The 19,949-nt window shown below is 39.1% G+C and overlaps 1 protein-coding gene across 2 annotated transcripts in view; it reads left to right on the top strand.

Annotated features, from left to right (window-relative positions):
- Positions 1-19,949, top strand: part of EDC3 (enhancer of mRNA decapping 3) — a 56,625-nt gene that overhangs the window by 13,499 nt on the left and 23,177 nt on the right. The window contains exons 2-4 of one of the 2 annotated variants that reach the window (XM_045532072.1): positions 1,087-1,284; positions 4,574-4,893; positions 19,348-19,683. In XM_045532072.1, coding sequence (XP_045388028.1) covers positions 1,121-1,284; positions 4,574-4,893; positions 19,348-19,683 — 820 coding nt within the window. In that variant the 5' untranslated portion in view covers positions 1,087-1,120. Of the gene's footprint in view, positions 1-1,072; positions 1,285-4,573; positions 4,894-19,347; positions 19,684-19,949 lie in introns of those variants that run through there. The other variant, XM_045532083.1, reaches the window with a different exon arrangement.

The raw sequence follows: 19,949 nt of genomic DNA, 5'->3' as shown, positions 1-19,949 counted from the left end.
TTTACTAGCATAAAATTATCTTTTTAATGTCTATGATGTTTACTTGTTCATTCTGGATATTGGTAATATGTGTTTTATCTTTTTTTTCTTGATCAATCTAGTTAGGGGTTTATCACCTTTATTAATATTTTCAAAGAGCTAATTTTTTGTTGTATTTTTCTTGTTTATTTTATTGATTTCTGCTCGATTTTCTTTCTGTTAACTTGCTCCTTTTTTTTCCTACTAATTCTTAAGATGGAAGCTTAGACTATTGATTTTAAACCTTTCTTTTCTAATACAAGCCTTTAAACCTATAAATTTCCCCTTTGCATGCTGTATTAAGCATATGCTACAAATGTTGATATGATGTGTTTTCATGTTGTCATTGAATTTGAACTATTTTCTTACTTCCCTTCTGATTTCTTTTACTGATAAGTTATTTGGGAATGTCTTGCTTAATTTTCAACTATCTGAGAATATTATAAATATCTATTATCAATTTTAAATTTAATTCTATTGTGGGAAGAGAATTGACTCTGTGTAATTTCAGTCCTTTGAAATTTATTCATACTTGTTTAAGGCCGAGTATATGTTGGTGAACATTCCCTAGGGACTTGAATGTATATTCTGTAGTTGTTAGATGTAGTGTTCTGTGGTGCCTTCAATTGGCTTTAAAAAAAAAAAATTTGTCCAGAATTTATCATTATCATCAACAAAAGGTTTAGTCTGGTATGAGCTACTCTGGCATTACCAGTATTTCTTGGTAATATATATTATTTTTTGGCAACATATACTCTATGAAAGCATTTTGATGGCAGATTTATTAACGTACAATAGGTTATAGTTCGTGTGATTTGATGTCTGGTAAATATTATCTTTATCCAATGCATGTGCTTTAAAACAATTACCAGATCTTTATATGTATTAAATAATGTTGTTTATTCATTAATATTCAAACTCTTACTGAAATAGTTTTAGTTTGACATTTTTTTGTGGTTCATTACCTCAGGTAAAGATGTGGCAGAATATGTCTTATTAACCAACACTTGGTACAGAGCGTGACATAATATTTGCTGAATTTAATTAAAGGTTTGTCTACTCCTCAAGGTACCTGTTTTCACGGTGGTCTCATTTCTGAAATATGGCTACAGATTGGCTCGGCAGTATTGTGTCCATCAACTGTGGAGATAGCTTGGGTGTCTATCAGGGACGAGTGTCAGCAGTAGATCAGGTCAGCCAGACCATTTCTCTCACCCGGCCTTTCCACAATGGAGTGAAATGTCTTGTGCCAGAAGTCACCTTCAGGTGAGTGTCCTGACTGATTCTTCTAAATCCAACATATGGTGGTCTGTGGAGCTTGATTGGAGGTCTGATTCCCAGTATTCTCTTGCATCGGGCTGATTTTGAGTAGTCTTTCCAGATGTGAGATTTTGCAGTCTTAGGTGTTAATAGTCCAGCTGCTATTCTCAGCAGAGACTTTGTGTTGTAATTAGCTTTCAGCCAGTGATTCAGGATGTGTGAAACCTTTTTCTTATCTCTGTCAAGCATGCAATATTATATTATTTAAATAGGTCAAATCAGAATAACCTTTCTTTTTCTTTAATGGTTTTAGATTTTCTTTCTCAGTTTTGTATTATATGTGCTTTCTTACATCTAAGTTCCTTATTAATTTTTTCCCCTGGGTAAATATGTCCCTCTTTGTAGATTTGTATTATGATTTATCCCCAGAAACACATTGTAGCCAGTAGCTAAAGTCCTTAGTTACAGGAAAGGTTTTTTCTTAGTATTTGCCAACAGTTCTCAAGTTCACTTGTGTCTGCATACCCCTTTTTTCATGAGTTTGGCAGATAGCCTTCCATTCCTAGGTACCAAAAAAAAAAAAGAGGCTGTCAAGTAAGAGCTTCCTTGATTTTCGGAGCAATTCAGTTTCTACACATACCCACACAGGACCTTTTTTGTGGGTATACCCATTCATTCTTATTGCTTACCTCCTCTGCAGTCTCAAGAAAGAAGTACCCCTTGTGTTCAGGGCTAACCTTATCATGTAGGCTTTAGGTGTTATCCTTTTGTACTTCGTTCAGACCTTACTTCATCTCTTTTGTGTTTTCAGTTTCAGTCTTTATACTGCTTCTTTTCTCTTTGCATTCTGACATTCCCAGCCCTCCCCCATATTAAAAACAGCCCTCTCCACTCAACCTGGCACTTGCCATTAGGTATTGCCCTTTCATTTCTCTTCCCTTTACACCTACAGTGCTTTTCAGAGCAAAATAGTCTGCTTTCACTCCCTTTTGTGGCTTCATTCTCTAGTCCCTTCTTATCCCTCCCCCACCATTATCTTTTTTCTCTTTTTCTAACTTTATCATCTTGCTGAATTAGCTCTTGCCAGGGTTACAGATGACCTAGTTCCCAAATTCAATGTCAGTGTCTCAGTTCTAATCTTACGTGAATGCTCCCTGACTCTTGAAGTACTCTTTTCTCTTAGTTCTCTTAGTTTCTCTGTTACCTCTGGGTTTTATCTTTGCATGTATTCCACATATTTCTCCATTCCTTTTTTGGTTCTTTTTTTTTTCCCCCCATACTCACCTCTTAAGACTGAAGTAGGGTTCTTTTCACTGGTTCTTTTCTCAGTTTGTATTCTCTAGACAATCTCATATGTACCATCTTATACATTAATGAGACCTAAAATCTTTATCTTTAATTTAGGACCATTGTCTGAGCTCCAGACATTTTAAGTATCTACTGGTCATTTCCAGTTGGATACCCCCACAGGATATCTTTTTTTTTTAAGAGACAGGGTCTCACTCTGTTTCCCAGGCTGGAATGCAATGGTTTGGTTATAACTCACTGAAGCCTCAAGAGCCTGGGCTCAAGGACTCCTCCCACGTCAGCCTCCTGTGACTTTAGGTGTGTGCCACCATGCCTGGCTAATTTAAAAAAAAAAATTTTGTAGAGACTAGAGTCTTATGTGTTGACCAGGCTGGTCTTCAACGCTTAGCCTCAAGTGATCCTCCTGCCTCGGCCTCCCAAAGTGCTGGGATTACAGGTGTGAGCCACTACACCCAGCTGCCCACAAGCTATTTTAAATTCAAGATTTTCAGAGCTGATCTCACTGTGTGTACCTGCAGATTTCTTTCTGCAAAGGTCTACCAATTATTGATGACTAATATACCTTTCCCCTAAGTTAGAAAATTAGGAATCATAATAAACTGTTCTTTTTCTTTAATCTTCCTGTTCAGTTAGTCACCGAATCCTATGGATTCTAGATGTCTTTTGGTCCATTCTCCCTTCTTCCCTTGTATTGTCACTTGCCTAGTCAGCCCCTCTTATTTTTTGCTTGGTCTCTTAACTGGTACCCCCTGCCTCTGGTTTCTCCGCTTGTCTTACAGCCACCAGAAAAATCTATTGTGATCATGATCTGGCTCCTGGTTACCTCTGCAGCCTTACTTTCTTCGTATTTATTTATTTATTTGAGACAGAGTTTCACTCTGTTGTCCGGGCTAGAGTGCCATGGCATCAGCCTAGCTCACAGCAACCTCAAACTCCTGGGCTCAAGCGATCCTCCTACCTCAGCCTCCCAAGTAGCTGGGACTACAAGCATGCACCACCATGCCTGGCTAATTTTTCCTATATATATTTTTAGTTGTCCAGATAATTTCTTTCTATTTTTAGTAGAGACGAGGTCTCGCTCTTGCTCAGGCTGGTCTCGAACTCCTGAGCTCAAACGATCCGCCCACCTCGCCCTCCCAGAGTGCTAGGATTACAGGCGTGAGCCACCGTGCCGGGCCTGCAGCCTTACTTACTTTCTTTCTTTTCTTTTTTTTTTTTTAACATCTGCGTGCAGACAGGCTGAGGCTAAGATGGCGTCAGCTGCAGCCTTACTTTCTGATGGTCCTCTGCAAGCATCCTTTCCTTTAGTAACACTGTAACATTTGCAGTTCCTCACATGGACCACCTTTTCTCAATCTGAACCTCTGCCTGAGATGCCTTTCTCCATACTCTCCTCTGCTTGGCCGACTCTTAGCCTCCTGCCCCTGGCCAGACTTAGCTTAAATATCGTATCCACCTCCACCAAACTAACTTAAATATTTTGCTTTTGGGCTTTCTGGTCCCTTGTGTATACCTGTGTCATAGCATTTAACACTTTTAGTTGATTGTGTACTTTTCCACTCACCAGAGTGAATTCCTTGTGGGTACATGTTGGTTTTCATTTCTGTATTCCCTATCCTAGCACAGGGCTTACTACATAGTAAGCAAGTATTATATATATGCCTATTGAATGGGTGAGTGAAGAAGTGAAAAAAAAAAAAGCCATCAAGTGTTCTAGAAATCTAAGATGGTAATATATCCCACAACCTATCTTAAATTCAAGATATCTTTGTTTTGTTGTTAACAGTAGTCACTTTTTAAAGGTACTGGTCAGTTGGATGTTGGTGGCTAAGCCCTGTCTTTAAGTGCACAGCTGCCTTTCCTAGTTTTTGCCTCTCATATGAAATGCAGTCCTGCAAGGAAGGAGTAGCTGTTTGCTATTGATCCCATTTTCATTGTTTCTATCACTATTATAATTTTGACACTTGGACTCATTTGTGTCTTTCAGGGCAGGTGACATTACAGAACTAAAAATTCTGGAGATACCAGGTCCTGGAGACAACCAGCATTTTGGAGAGCTTCATCAGACAGAATTAGGCCTCTCTGGTGTTGGATACCAAATGGGTGTCAATCAGAACGGCACGGGCAAGTTGGTCAAGAAGCCAGCCTCTTCCAGCAGTGCCCCTCAGAACATTCCTAAGAGGACAGATGTGAAGAGCCAAGATGTTGCCGTTTCCCCCCAGCAGCAACAGTGCTCAAAGAGCTATGTGGACAGACACATGGAATCCTTGAGTCAGTCCAAAGGTTTCCGCCGTCGGCACAACTCCTGTAAGTAGGGTCAAGTTGATATTTCTTCTTAACCTCATTTTTCAGGGCTGTAAGCTCTTATCTACTACTGCTCTTTAAACAATTCCTTTATTACTCTAATAAAAAAAGGATGCTGGCAGAGCTTCACAAAAATGTGGCATGGTTCTTTTATTCCAGGGCTAGTCCTTCAAGATGTTAAGGGAAAGGAAATAAGTTGTTAGAGATGCACACAAGCTTCCTGCCCTCTGCCACCACTTCACATCCTTCAGGAAAAGTCCGCACAGTTTGTTGAAACTAATAGTGATGTTTTTAAATTCAGTCACTGATGGTGGTGGTGATATCTGAGTTGAACCCGCACTTGGGCTGTTCTGGGGATTGTTGTGTAACTTTCTTCTTATGATTTGACTCCCATCCTTAGTAAGAGGAGAGGAGGAGACTGGCTTAGACACCTCTGTGATCTTTCATTTTCTGACAGACCAACAATTTAAAATTTGCTGTATTTACTGTCCCTACTGGCACATGAAAGAGTGCATGCACTGGTGTGTGTTGCTGCCCAGTTTTGTGTGGTACTGACACGTTGTCAAATGCCATTGGTTGATTACAGCCCACAGTTAACCTGTTATGCTCTTTAACATATTCACTAGAATAATGTTACAGCTCTGTTGTGTTCCTTAAATGAATACAAATGTTCTTTTAAAAAATTGCTTCTAGGCTGGGCGTGGTGGCTCACGCCTGTAATACTAGCACTCTGGGAGGCAGAGGCTGGTGGATAGTTTGAGCTCAGGAGTTCGAGACCATCCTGAACTAGAGCGAGACCCCATCTCTACTAAAAATAGAAAGAAATTATATGGACAACTAAAAATATATGTAGAAAAAATTAGCCGGGCATGGTGGTGCATGCCTGTAGTCCCAGCTACTTAGGAGGCTGAGGCAGGAGGATTGCTTGAGCCCAGGAGTTTGAGGTTGCTGTGAGCTAGGCTGACGCCACGGCACTCTAGCCCGGGCAACAGAGTGAGACTCTGTCTCAAAAAAAAAAAATTGCTTCTAAATGACAGACTTTTGACAAAAATTTTTACTTAGATGGTTTTGTATTCAGATAATGGCAGAATATTAGGAATTTTAAGTGAATATTCATTAAGTCATATTAACTTATCAGCTAGAGTAATGCTATGGCATTACCTTCTAAAAGGCAGCATTTAAAGTGAGCTAGGTCTCTCTAGAACCCACATTCAGGGAGTTTATTACAAAAAATTCCAGATATTGCTTGCTGCCTTTGTTACATCTCAAACTGTAGTCCCCGTGCCATTGTAGTGAGATTTTTGTGTGCCATGTGAATTCTAGTTTGTGGTGTAACATCTGTGTCAGGCATTAACATTTTAAGGTTTGCAAATGCCTGATTCAAGTGAATAAATAACTGAAATTAAAGGTGTTTTTTTTTTTAAAAAATGTATTTCAAGGCCATCTTTTAAGTGCATGAGAAGCCACTAATCAGAATTGATAGTGACTAAAAACTTGAGACTGAAATTCAGTTGTTATTGTTTTGTGTCCTTAGAAAAACTGATAGAATGCTTGGATATAAAAAATGACTCTTTCTGTTTATACTTTAACCTTCTCTGTTTTGTTTTATTCTCTCTTTAAAAACAGTCATTTTTCTTTCCCAAAAATTAACTTGTTTGTTAAAAGTATGAATATTTAAGCAGTTTATAATCTTGCATGCATTTAAAGATGACCCTTACTAGCAATTTGTATTTTAGTTTTCCTGCATATTTTTTACCTATTATTAACATCTTACATTGTCATGGTACATTTGTTATAATTAGTGAACCAACATTGATACCTTGTTATAAAATAAAGTCCATATTTTATTCAGATTGCCCTACTTTTTACCCGATGTCCTTGTTCCGGATCCCATCCAGCATGCCATGTTACATTTAGTATCACGTCTCTGGTTGGCTCTGACAGTTTCTCAGACTTTCTTTGTTTTTGATGACCTAGACAGTTTTGATGGGTACTGTTATTTTGTAGGATGCTCCTCAGTTGGTATTGTCTGATATTTTTCTCATGATTAGACTCGGGTCATGTGTTTTGGAAGGAAGACCACAGAGGTAAAGTATCATTTTCATCACATTGTATCAAAGGTACGTACTATCACCATGGTTTATGACCTTGATCACTTGGCTGAGGTAGTGTTTGTCAGATTTTTCCTCCATAAAGTGACTCTTTCTTCTTCCTTTACATACTGTACTGTTTGTAAGGATGTCACTGTGTGCAGCTCATACCCAAAGAGTAAGGAATTATGTTCCCTTTCTCCTTGAGGGCACAGCATCAACATAAATTATTTAGAATTATCCTGCACCAGAGATTTATCTCTTCTCCCTGTTTATGTATTTATTCAGTTGTTTATCTATATCAGTATGGACTTAGGGTATTTATTTTATACTTTGGCATATAATTCACTATTACTTTATTTTGGTACCCAGATTTTCTCAGCTTTGGCCTGTCATAGGGAGCTCTTTCGTTTGGCTCCCATGTGCCAGGCTAGAGTGCAGTGGTGTCATCATAGCTCACTGCAACCTCAAACTCCTGGACTCAGTCGATCCTCCTGCCTCAGCCTCCCGAGTATCTGGGGCTACAGGCGTGCACCACTGTGCTTGGCTAATTTTTTTATTTTTTATGTAGAAATGAGGTCTTGCTGTGTTGCTCAGGCTGATCTCAAACTCCTGGCCTCAAGCAATCCTCCTGCTTTGGCTTCGTGAGTAGTTGGGACTACAGGTTGTACTTGAGTCCTTTTTTTTTTGAGACAGAATCTGCCTCTGTTGCCTAGACTAGAGCACTGTGGCGTCAGCCTAGCTCACAGCAGCCTCAAACTCCTGGGCTCAAGTAATCCTTCTGCTCCAGCCTCCCAAGTAGCTCGGACTACAGGCGCTCACCACCACACCCAGCTAATTTTTTGTTTTATTTTTAGTTGCCTGGCTAATTTTTTCTGGTTTTTTAGTAGAGATGGTGTCTTGCCCTTGCTCAGGCTGGTCTCGAATTCCTGACCTCAAGCGATCCTCCCACCTTGGCCTCCCAGAGTGTTAGGATTACAGGCATGAGGCGCTGTGCCTGGCTTGTACTTGAGTCTTATCTTGTATATTTTCTGCCCTAGCCCTAAAATCAGCCGCATCTCTCTAAGGAGCCCTGTTTCCTTTTATTGGAGACTGGTATTAGAAACCCAGATCTGGGCACACTTGGTGTGCTGATTGCTACTGGGTGTCACCCTTGTAGCTGACAACAAGAAAATATATGTGTGTATACTTAACCAATGTATGTACACATATCTGTAAATATTTCTGTATGTAACTGTATATACTGTACTGTGCTAAGTATGAGTTCATACTAATTTCTCCAACTTTAATCCATTACCATATGGATCATTCTAGCTTTCTCCTTTTGCTTATCTGTAACCTCTCACTCCAACAGTGAGAAACCTGTCTCCCACCGTCTGTCATCCATTCTTTAAAAGTTTTTTTTAAGAGACAGGGTCTTGCTCTGTCACCCAGACTGGAGTGCAATGGTGCAATCATAGTTCACTGCAGCCTCAGATGCCTGTGCTCAAGGAATCTTCCTATCTCAGCCTTCTGAGTAGCTGGGACTACAGGCATATACCGCCACGCCCAGCTAATTATTTTATTGTTTGTAGAGATGGGGTCTCGCTTTGGTCTTGCTCTGGTCTTGCCCAGGCTGGTCTTGAACTCCTGACCTCAAGCAGTCCTCCCACCTTGGCCTCCCAAATGCTGGGATTCCAAGTGTGAACCACCATGCCTGGCCTGTCATCCATTTATATAATTATTCAGTTCCAGTATACATATGTAGTGATATCAGAATTATTTATCTGTATCCCCCACTCCCATGGGAGACTATCAAATAGAATACAGTGCTTATGCACAGTTCCTTTGGCCTTTCATCTTACAGACTTCATTTATTTCCAGAGTTACTTAGGTCTCCCACCCCCTTCATTGACTTGTTTCATATATTTGTAATACAGTTAAATTGGTTTTTTTTAATTTTTTCTTTATTTTTGTTATTCTTTCTGTTTTTTTTAATTTTTTTTGCAGGATGAAGGGACTGCAAAGTTAAATTGTTTTGTCATATTCTGCATCCATCCTGGGATTCCCCTAGCCTCCTAAATGATTCTTTAAAATTTACATACATTAAGGCTCACTCTTTGTGCTGTTAAGTTCAGTAAGTTTTGACAAATATGTAGTGTCATGTATCTGTCATTACAATATTAAACAGAACAGTTTCACTGTCCTAAACAATCTTCTGTGCTTTACCTGTTCAACTCTCCCTCTCTTCCCTCCCTACTTCCTCCTGGCAACTATTTATCTTTTTATCATCTCTGTAGTTTTGCCTTTTCCTAAATGTCACGTAATTAAAATCATACTGTAGTATATATCTTTTCAGACAGACTTCTTTCACTTAGATATATATGTTTAAGATTCATTCATGTCTTTTGTGGCTTCATAGTGCCTTTCTTTTTATTGTTGGATAATATTCCATTGTATGGATGTATCAGTTTGTTTATTCATCTATTAAAGGATATGTTAGTTGCTTCCAGCTTTTGGTGATTATGAATAAAGCTACTATAAACATTTGTGTGCAGGTTTTTGTGTGAACGTAATTTTCAGATCAGTTGTGTAAGTACCAAGGAGAGCAACTGCTGGATGTTTTGGTAAGACTATTAGTTTGTTTCTGTTTTTTTGTTCTCATTAACCAATTATAGTAACTCTTTTGAAAGAGGGTAGTTAATTTCAAAATGAGTAATTTATTATACTTGACATTTAACAAGTCACTCTGATATGTCAAAAAGTGGGTTTATTCTCATTCTGAAAAGTACACCCTAGGTGATACTTATTCTGCTTTTGCTGTTTGGTCAGTTTCCTTTTCCTGGATTGTTAACTGTACATAAATAAGGTAAAGGGATCATGGGGTAGTAAAATGTTATTCTCTTTTAGGGAATTTCTTTTGAATCCAGGTTAGTGTGGAAAATGTGTGTGGCCTGGGAATATGATGATGAAATGTGGCTTAGAATTGGTTTCTGGTGGATGGTAGAATTACATTTATTTATCTGCTCAGTAAGTCCTGTAAGATGAGTAGAAAGGTCTGCCTTAGCATTTTCTCTGATACGTGTACATTGATGTTGAGCCTGGTAGATAGAAGGAACTATAGGAATATAATCTCTCTTCAGTTCTGGCTGTTCAGTGTCCTTTCAAGGTTGGCAGTGAGGAGTTGAGGGATTTGTTGGTTCTAGTTACTTAATCCAACATTGATGAGAGATTTAGCTCAAGCGGATTTTAATCTCTTCACTTGGCTTGGAAGTAGGGGTGGGTTTAAAGTATAGTTTGTATTACCACTCAGAATATTTGTCAAGTAGATGAATGGAATATCAGTCCCAGGGAGCAGAGGGAAACCAATTAAGGCTTGTGAAGGATACAGGTCTTTGTTTGGGTACAATTCATATTTGTGAAATCTTGATTCAGAGCTAAAAATGGTAACCATGACGGGCAGATGAAATCTACCCTTCTCTGAAATTTCAGTCTATAAACTTGAGTGTAATCACTGGCTACGTGCAGTTGAATAAAAATTTAACGTTGAGTTAAGGCTCTTTTGCCTATAGATGATGAAAGTATATAGCTGGGCTTTAACTCATTTATATAAAGGTAGTGGTGGTCCCATAGGCACGACCGATTTTCCTTTGTTTCTAGAGGTGGAGAGAAATAAGGAAGTGGAATTGAACTTTTTAAATTGAAAAATGTTGGATATTATCTTGTTACAGTATGGTTGGGCTTTAATAGTCCAGTGTAACAATGATCCTACCATCTGAGGTCAGAAGTTATTTATTTATTTTTATTTGAGACAGAGTCTTGCTCTGTTGCCTGGGCTAGAGTGCTGTGACATCAGCCTAGCTCACAGCAACCTCAAATTCCTGGGCTCAAGCGATCCTCCTGCCTCAACCTGCCGAGTAGCTGGGACTACAGGTGTGCACCACCACTCGCGGCTAATGTTTTCTATTTTTTAGTTGTCTGGCTAATTTCTTTTTATTTTTAGTAGAGACAGGGTTTTGCTTTTGCTCAGGCTGGTCTCAAACTCCTGAGCTCAAGCAATCCTCCTGCCTTGACCTCCCAGATTGCTAGGATTATAGGTATGAGCCACCACTCTTGGCCAACAAGTTATTTTTTGCCGAGTTTTTATGGTCCTATTGAGGTCCTTTTGACTTCTTAACCTCCTTGGATGTGCTTCATGTATCTTAACAGACTTGAAACCCCAGGGCCTAGAATTTGGGAGTTGAAAAGAAGATCCCAGATATTCTCAGGCACCTTCTCATGACACCCATTGAATCTGGCACTAAAACATTTGCAGTTTGACCTTCAGGAACCCTTTAGCATGTTCAGTACAGGACAAAGTTCCCCTTTACAGTCTGTGTGTGACAAAAACCAATAAATAAGTGGCACTGAGGATTACACAACAATGGGTTTGTTACAAATTGTCCCGGCCAAAGGGCCTCCGTGCCAAAGGCTGGCAAAAAAAACGGCACAGGAAGGCAGCCAAATTCTAGTCTTAACACATGCTTGGCCCTTGTAGTTGAAAGGTAAGAAATCTGGGAAGGACTGTTTATCTTTTCTAAGGGAAGTACGTTTCTCCCGGAGGGGCCAAAGGCCAGTTTAATGCAGAGCTAAGGCCCTTTGGGCTAAGTAGGCCAAGTATTGCAACAGCTTATTCACCCAGAACTTACTAATATTTGTGTTAAAGTGTGAGAAAAGGGAAGAATAAGAGACAACTGAGCGTATTAGCCTGACTTTCATTTATTTTATATTCTCTTGCTAACCTGTGGTGTCAGTACTTTGTCTTGGAAATGTTTCTCACTCTCTGCTTTCCTGAGTGTTTGGAACGTAGCTAGTCCTTAGTGTATATTTCGCTAATGAATGAATAGAAGGTCCTATGTTCAGAGGGGCACAAGAAAATACCTGAAACCTTCTAAAAACCACAGCTCTGTTTTTGTTGCAAGTTATATTTGTAGAGTCATACAGCAGAGCCAAAAATGGTGATGACCAGTGCCCAGCATCATTAGGGCAGATTTGGGGCATCTCCCACTGTGAATCCTGTTAGTCTTCATAGTGGGGCACTTTGTCAGTGTGCTGAGAAAGAGCTTTACAGCTCTTTTTCTTTGCTTTTTTACTTTGCTTTTCATTAGTTCTTCATTGTCTGGCGTGGTATGAAGTAGATGCCATTTATTAGCCATTTCTTTAAAAAATTGGAGCCGAAAGTTTTGTTTCCACACTGTACCCTCTCTCCCCAAATACAGGTTGAGTATCCCTTATCCAGAATGCTTGGGACTAGGAGTATCTTGATTTTGGATTTTTTCAGATTTTGGAATATTTGTAGAATACATACTGGTTTGAGCATCCCTAATTGGAAAATCTGAAATCCAAAATGCTCCAGCGAACATTTTTTTGAGCATCATGTCAGCACTCAAAAATTTTTTAATTGTAGAACTTTTTGGATTAGGGATGCTCAACCTGTGCTTTTGAACACTTTCTTGTTAGTATTAGCCCAGTGTTTAGTGATAATAAACACGGAGCTAGTTATTAGAGAAGCAACTGATGATTTTTGCATGAAGCAGACTTTAGCACTAGATAACTAACTGGCCTTATACCAGTGTCATTTGGGACTTCAGAGCTATCTAGAGAGTTTTGGGGTCTTTGAAGTCTTGATTCTTTTCTGTTTTCTCCTGCAACTTTTTTTGTGCCTCTGCCTGTTCCTGTTTAACAATATCTATATCCCTTTTCCTCTGTGCTTTATTCTTGGTCTGTCATCTGGTTTCCGGAGCTCAGGGTTTCATCTGAACGGGAATGATTTCCCATTTTGTTTCTGTTACCCTGTCTTCTCTCTCAGTGATCAATTGCTTATTTTCATCTGTCATCATGACAGTTCCCGGATAGTTCATTGTTGGTTTATATTGGACATGACTGAACTTTTTTCCTCTGAAGCCCTTGCCTCATACTCCCCCTCGTTTTATTGTCAACAGCTTCATCTTCCTGTTGTGTTTCAGTCACGCAACAAACTAGCATAATTTTTCATGGTTCCCTTTCTTTCTTGTAGTTAATCTCAAATTGCCCTTTCTGTTACAACTTCTTTTTAAACTTTTAACTTTTGTTTGGTGTTTTTTGTTTTGTTTTGCTTATTTTATATGGCTGTTTTTATTTATTAATTCAGAGATCTGTGCATTTATGCTTGCCAGGCATAGTATTAGGTGACAGGTATGAATGACGTCATTCCTGCCCTCTGTTGTCTTATAAGCTCCTTGGGGAGTTAGAGCAAGAACACAGATTTAACTACAGAACGAAGTCGATGGTATAGTGTAAGTGCTAAGTCATTGGTACCCACATTGTCGTAAGTAGTCAGATGGGAGTGATTTTTCAGCAGCAGTAGGCAAAGAGTATGTTTCGACTGAGTCTGTAACAGCAAAAATGAGAAATAGCTTAAGAGTTCATCAGTAGGGATAGTCTTCTATATGGTATAATCTGTAATTTATACAGCCATAAAAAGTAAGGTACAGTATTTGAAGAATTCTTTTTATGAAATGGTAAGATTCTCCTAAACAAGAAAGCAGGATATAAAACTTTATAAGATGGATGCAGATTTTTTACTAAAAGGAAATACATAAAAATGTCATGTGAATATTTGCAATTTTCTATATATTTTGTGCATTATCTATTATGAACATCTATTAAAAGTTATTTTAAAAAAGGAATACTTGTTTCCTGTTGCCTTTGAATTCCTTCTTTTACTGTTGTGCTATACTGAATGTTGTTTGATTTTTGCGTTGTGTGCTCATTTTCTAGACATGACACTCTCTGTACTTTTAACTTTATCTAGGTCTGTCAGAGCCACATGGTTTCCCTACTCCTATTTCCACATTTTTATATGTGAAAACTGTAGAATTTGGAATCTTATAAAGTTCACATCCTAACTCAGTATAAATCTGGAGCAGGCTACTTCACCTCTCACCCTTAGTTTCCTCATTTGTAGAACGGTAATTTTAATCAGGTTGTTCAGAAGAAAAATCAAAATAATATGTATATCAAAGCCTAAGATGGTGTCAGCTACATAGGTTCTGCAGGATTACAAATGGTGGGAGTCTTGACTATCTTTCTTCCTTTGCTCTAGGCTAGTAAGTGACTCTAGACAATAACCATCTTAAAGTATTTTCATGCTTCCCTAATATCTTATAATACCACAAGGTATTATAAGAATTAAGTAATCTTCGTGGAAAAGCTCATGGTAATTTTTAAAAGTACTAGTTAGCTAAATTATATCAGGGTGCTCTGACTGTGAATCATAGAAAATCCTACTCAGTGGCTTAAATAATAAAGAAATTATATCACAGTACGTCCAGAGGTTGTCATTTGCAAATATAGTATAATCAAGACTTCAACCTTATTTCTCTGAAACTCTGCCTTGTGTGTTAGCTACATCCTCAGATTGATACTAGCTGGCTCTGGCAGTTCCATGTGTCTCATCTAGACATGGCATTCTTCAGAAGGAGAAAAGAGATCATGTCTTTCAGTGTATCATCTTTAGCACAGTTTTTCAAACTCAGTACTATTAATATTTGGGGCCAGATAATTTTTTGTTGTGGGGGACTGTTGTGTGCATCATAGGATATTTAGCAGCATCCCTGTATTCTGGGTTTTTTTTTTTTGAGACAGAGTCTTGCTCTGTTGCCCGGGCTAGACTGTCAGGGTATCAGCTTAGCTCACAGCAACCTCAAACTCCTGGGCTCAAGTGATCCTTCTGCCTCAGCCTCTCAAAGTAGCTGGGACTACAGGCATGTACTACCATGTCCAGCAAATTTTTTTTTTTTTCTCTTTTTAGTCACCCGGCTAATGTTTTCTATTTTTAGTAGAGACAGGGTGTTGCTCTTGCTTGGGCTGATCTTGAACTCCTGACCTCAAGCAATCGTCCTGCCTTGGCCTCCCAGAGTGCTAGAATTACAGGTGTAAGCCACCGTGCCCTGCCAGCATCCCTGTATTCTACCTACTAGATGCCAGTAGCACCCTCACCACTACCACCACCAGTCGTAACAACCAAAAATGTCTCCAGGCATTGTCAAATGTCCTGTTGGGGGCAAAATTGTCCCTGATTGAGAATCAGGAGTTCTTCAGGAGTGAGAAAACCTTTATCAGAAACTATTAGAAGATCTCCCTTCCCCAACCCCGTCCCATCATGTCTTCTTGAGCAATACTACTTCACATGCCTATGTTTAACTAAGTCGTCATGAACACCACCATGATTGATTTAGGAATGAATCAGCTCCCTCACCTGAGAGGAAGGTATCTGAAAAAATGGAGTTTTGTTCTTAGGGTAGAGGGGTCTAAATGTTGAATAGGCAACAACAGGATCTGCTACACGGAAAAAACATTTCACACTAAAATTGCTTACCTATGGCAAGAGGTCATTGAAAGAACTATGTTGGACACATGCAGGCAGTTTGACAATTAGGTCCACAGAAGTGATTTTGGAATGATGGTAGGGGTGAGTGTAATATTAAATAAAGACTGGACTTAGGTTTATATTATTTACCATTGAATCTCTAGCACCTAGCACAGATCCCAGTACATAACATATGCTTAATGAGTATTGTTTGAATGAACGAATGAATATGGAAAAATGCTGATCAAAATACTCTCATGGGTGAAGTGGTGTTTTGGATTCAGGAGCAGTTGTGGTGTGATTATGAATACAGTTGGTTGAAATGAGGAGACTCATTTAGACTATGCTCATTCTTTTCTTCCAGATAAACTATATTCAGTTTCAAAGGAATTATGCTTTGAACTAAATAATGCCTTAAAATAAGAAGTAAATATTTGACTCGAAATATTGATACCATTTCATTAGATTTCTTATACTTCCTCCTTTAGAACTAAACATTTCTATGTGAAAGGAACTCTTGGTTAGCCACTAATTTGTGGACTTTAAAGTATTAAACAACTATTTTTAGAGTAATATTTTGTTAATGGTTCAAAATATTTTTTGCTTATTAAAAAGTAATAGAGGCCAGGTGTGGTGGCTCACACCTGTAATCCTAGCACTCTGGGAGGCCGAGGTGGATGGATCCTTTGCGCTCAGGAGTTTGAGACCAGCCTGAGCAAGAGTGAGACCCCGTCTCTACTAAAAATAGAAAGAAATTATATGGACAACTAAAAATATATATGGAAAAAATTAGCCGGGCATGGTGGCACATGTCTGTAGTTCCAGCTACTTGAGAGGCTGAGGCAGGAGGATCTCTTGAGCCCAGGAGTTTGAGGTTGCTGTGAGCTAGGCTGACGCCATGGCACTCTACGCAGGGCAACAGAGTGAGACTCTGTCTCAAAAAAAAAAAAGAAGAAGAAAAAGACTCAGAGAACTGGTCCTAGGTTCAGTTAATTTTGGTTGGTTTGTTTTTAATGATAGTCATAGCTGGAAGGAATACTTCTGAGAGGCATGATGTGGAAGCAGGGTCAGCAAACCTTTTCTGTAAAGGGTTAGGTGGTAAATATTTTAGGCTTTGCAGGCCATAGGGCCTCCATCCCAAATACTTAACTTTGCCTTTGTAGCACAAAAACAAGCCTTAAACAATATGTAAACAAATGAGTGTGTGTTCCGATAAAATTTTATTTATAGAAACAGGCAGCGTTTTGGATTTGGCCTGTGGGCTATGATTTGCAGACTTTTAATGTAGAGTGTATACATTTACGGTAAAGTTAATTAGTGATAGTCAATGTGGATTCATGTTTAGAATAACCTTCTTGATACTTTTTAATTCAGGGGAGCCATCTTCATAAATCTGATTAATTTTTTAAAAACCTGGGTAAAGAATGCCTCTAAGAGGAATTCTTTAAGAATTTTTTAAAGCCACATATTCATTTTTGTTTGTTTTAGTTAAAAATTGGCGCAGTTGTACAATGTGAAGTACTTAATGCCACTGAACTGTACATTTAAAAATGGTTAAGATGGTAAATTGTATGTTACATATATTTTACCACAATTTAAAAAAAAATGATGTAAATGCATTTGCATGGAATGTCACATTTTCCTCAGATAACTTGAATACTAGCAACATTTGGCTGGCATGAAGCTTTATAAGGGTGCCAGTTTCTATCAATACATTAAATTCATAAAGTTTTATTTCTTATTATTTTTAGTTAAGAAGTAAATAGAATATTCAATATCTTCTTCCTGCATTGCAGTGGATCATCCTGTATACCTCTGGGGTTGCACACATCCACTGAAGAGAGACCACTGGGCAAGAGACCTGTTTCCTAATAGGATGGTTTGATTTAATACTGGGATAGTACTTTGATAATCCTTATTCTCTTGTTATTCCGTTGCTTACATATATTGCTAATGGTGTTATCCTGATCTTGTGTTTTCGTATCCGTTCTCCTTTCCTAATCTACCTCTGCTTTCTTATCCATATTTCTATGCACTTTATATAAACTTCTTTTATAATGCTAATCACATTGTATTTTCATCATGTGTTCCTAGCACCTAGCTGGAGCATACAATAGGTTCTCAGTGAATTTTTTTTTTTCTGTTGCTGGGGCCAGAGTGCAGTGGTGTCATTATAGCTCACTGCAACCTCAAACTCCTGGGCTCAAACAATCCTCCTGCCTCAGTCTCCCAAGTAGCTAGGACTACAGGCACACACCACTATGCCTGGCTGATTTTTTCTATTTTTTTTTTGAAGAGACAGGGTCTCGCTTATGTTCAGGATAGTCTTGAACTCCTGGCTTCAAGTGGTCCTCATGCCTGGCCTCCCAAGGTGCTAGGATTACAGACATGAGCCACCACACCTGGCCTTTCACTGAATATTTTATCCAATTATTAGAACTAGAACTTAACCCAAACTCTGACTAGCTTCTTATTGGTTCATAATCTGAGCTGTTTATGGTGTCTCAAGCACTCTTCTTCACCTTCATAATTTTGGTCAGCCTTGGTTTTTTTCAGAGTCCTAAATCGTATCTTCACTACCATTGCAGCTTTTTTCCATACCAGTACTTGGGGTTAGGAAGACTTAGGCATAAATTATATTTGCATAGTACACACCTTTCAGAATAGTTAATGTATTTATTTGATCTTGCTGATATTGATTACTTTGTTAAACAGATATTTATTGGCTGCCTGCTATATGCTGGAAACTCTACTTGGGGGTACCAGTATGTATGAACATTTTACACACAAGGAAATTGAGGGCCCTGAGAAGTTAGACGATGGATATGAGATTATATAACATTTTAATGATGGAACTGCAACTAGATCCTAGGTCTCCTGACTCTTTGTCCATTGGGTTGTAGGGGTTGCTATGAGAAGAGTTAGAGCAATATAGTTGGTATGGTATATATGAGAGGGTTTGCTTGTGATATTCTGTCACTTGAGTGTTGTCAGTAGTTGAGGGGCTCAGTCTTTCAAAAGGAAGTGCATCACATTTATTTGACCACGGTAGAGGTTCAGTTTGGCATACCAGTTATCTGGTCCACCCTTTCAGGGTACTTAGATGGGAATCAGCATATAAATTTAATTCAAGATTTTCTGGAAATGGATGGTTTGGAGAATTCTGTGAGGCCCTCTGCCTTGGTTGCTAGAGTAGTTGTTGACTGATGTGTGGTAGCCACGTAGGGTCTCAGAGGATAGCTGGCTACTCTGGTGTTGATGTGCGTCTTGGTGTGGCTACAGGATCAGCTCAGTATGGACCTTGTCATTATTTGATGGTTCAGAAACTGCTTACTCAGAAGAGATAAAATTCTGAGAAAAAGAGATCACATTAACCAAAAGGTCTAAAGACATGTTTGTAAGTCAGAATACCAGTGGTAGCTATATATCTGGCTCAAGATATGGAATCTCTTATATAAACCAAAGATTCTCTCCTACTGGAGTCTAGCCTGAGAGCAAATTAAAAATCAGAAGGTTGCTTGCTGAGTAAGCGTAGAATTAAGAGCCAGTTAAATAATATCTTCCTTTAGGCTTCAGGTTGTGAGGCCTTGGCCTTCTTGTACTCCATGGGTATTTCTTTCTTCAATAACTGCTGGACTTTCAGACTCAAACCACCCTGGTCTGTGGGGAGAGACTGTCCTTCCACTTCTTTTCTTGATATTAAGTTGTCAGAAAAGCTTCAGTTATTACCAGTTTCCTTATAAAGGGCGGAAGTGGTTAAGATTTCCAGGACTGCTGCTTACTTCATATTCATTAACTAGTTGTTTGGGTAATTAAAGTCTGCTCTCCACATGAGATGTGTGGTTTGTGCTATTTAATATGATTTAGAAATAGCTTACCTTTACCATCTTCACTTTGATTCCTGGAACATTCTTTGCAGACAACTAATGTACTGTATTGTCCACTTGCACTGAGCACTTTCTGTGGGCACGCTGACTTTAGTCCCTGTTTTTTCTCCAGGGTCATCTAGTAGCAGGCACCCAAATCAGGCAACTCCAAAGAAAAGTGGTTTAAAGAATGGTCAAATGAAGAATAAAGATGATGAGTGCTTCGGGGATGATATTGAGGAGATCCCAGACACAGATTTTGATTTTGAAGGGAACCTGGCCCTTTTTGACAAGGCGGCTGTGTTTGAGGAGATTGATACCAATGAGAGGAGAAGTGGTTCCCGTTCCCGGGGCATCCCGAGTGAAAGGCCTACTCGGTACCGCCACGATGAGAACATCCTGGAGTCGGAGCCCATTGTGTACCGACGGATCACAGTGCCCCACAACGTGAGCAAGGAGTTCTGCACAGGTCAGTTGCACCAGGTCCCACATCCCACCGGCTGTTCTTTGCTTTCCATTATGCTTGAAACAAAAAGACTCTGTTTCTGGCTGGGCGCGGTGGCTCATGCCTGTAATCCTAGCACTCTGGGAGGCCGAGGTGGGTGGATCACTCGAGGTCAGGAGTTCAATACCAGCCTGAGCAAGAGTGAGACCCTGTCTCTCCTAAAAAAAAAAAAAGGTAGAAAAATTAGCGGGCCAACTAAAAATATATATATATAAAAATTAGCCGGGCGT

Source organism: Lemur catta, chromosome 1 (assembly GCF_020740605.2).
Source record: "Lemur catta isolate mLemCat1 chromosome 1, mLemCat1.pri, whole genome shotgun sequence".
In the NCBI taxonomy this organism is placed as follows: Eukaryota; Metazoa; Chordata; class Mammalia; order Primates; family Lemuridae; genus Lemur; species Lemur catta.
The sequence above is the reverse complement of the archived record's forward strand: the minus strand, read 5'-3'. Positions and strand labels throughout refer to the sequence as shown.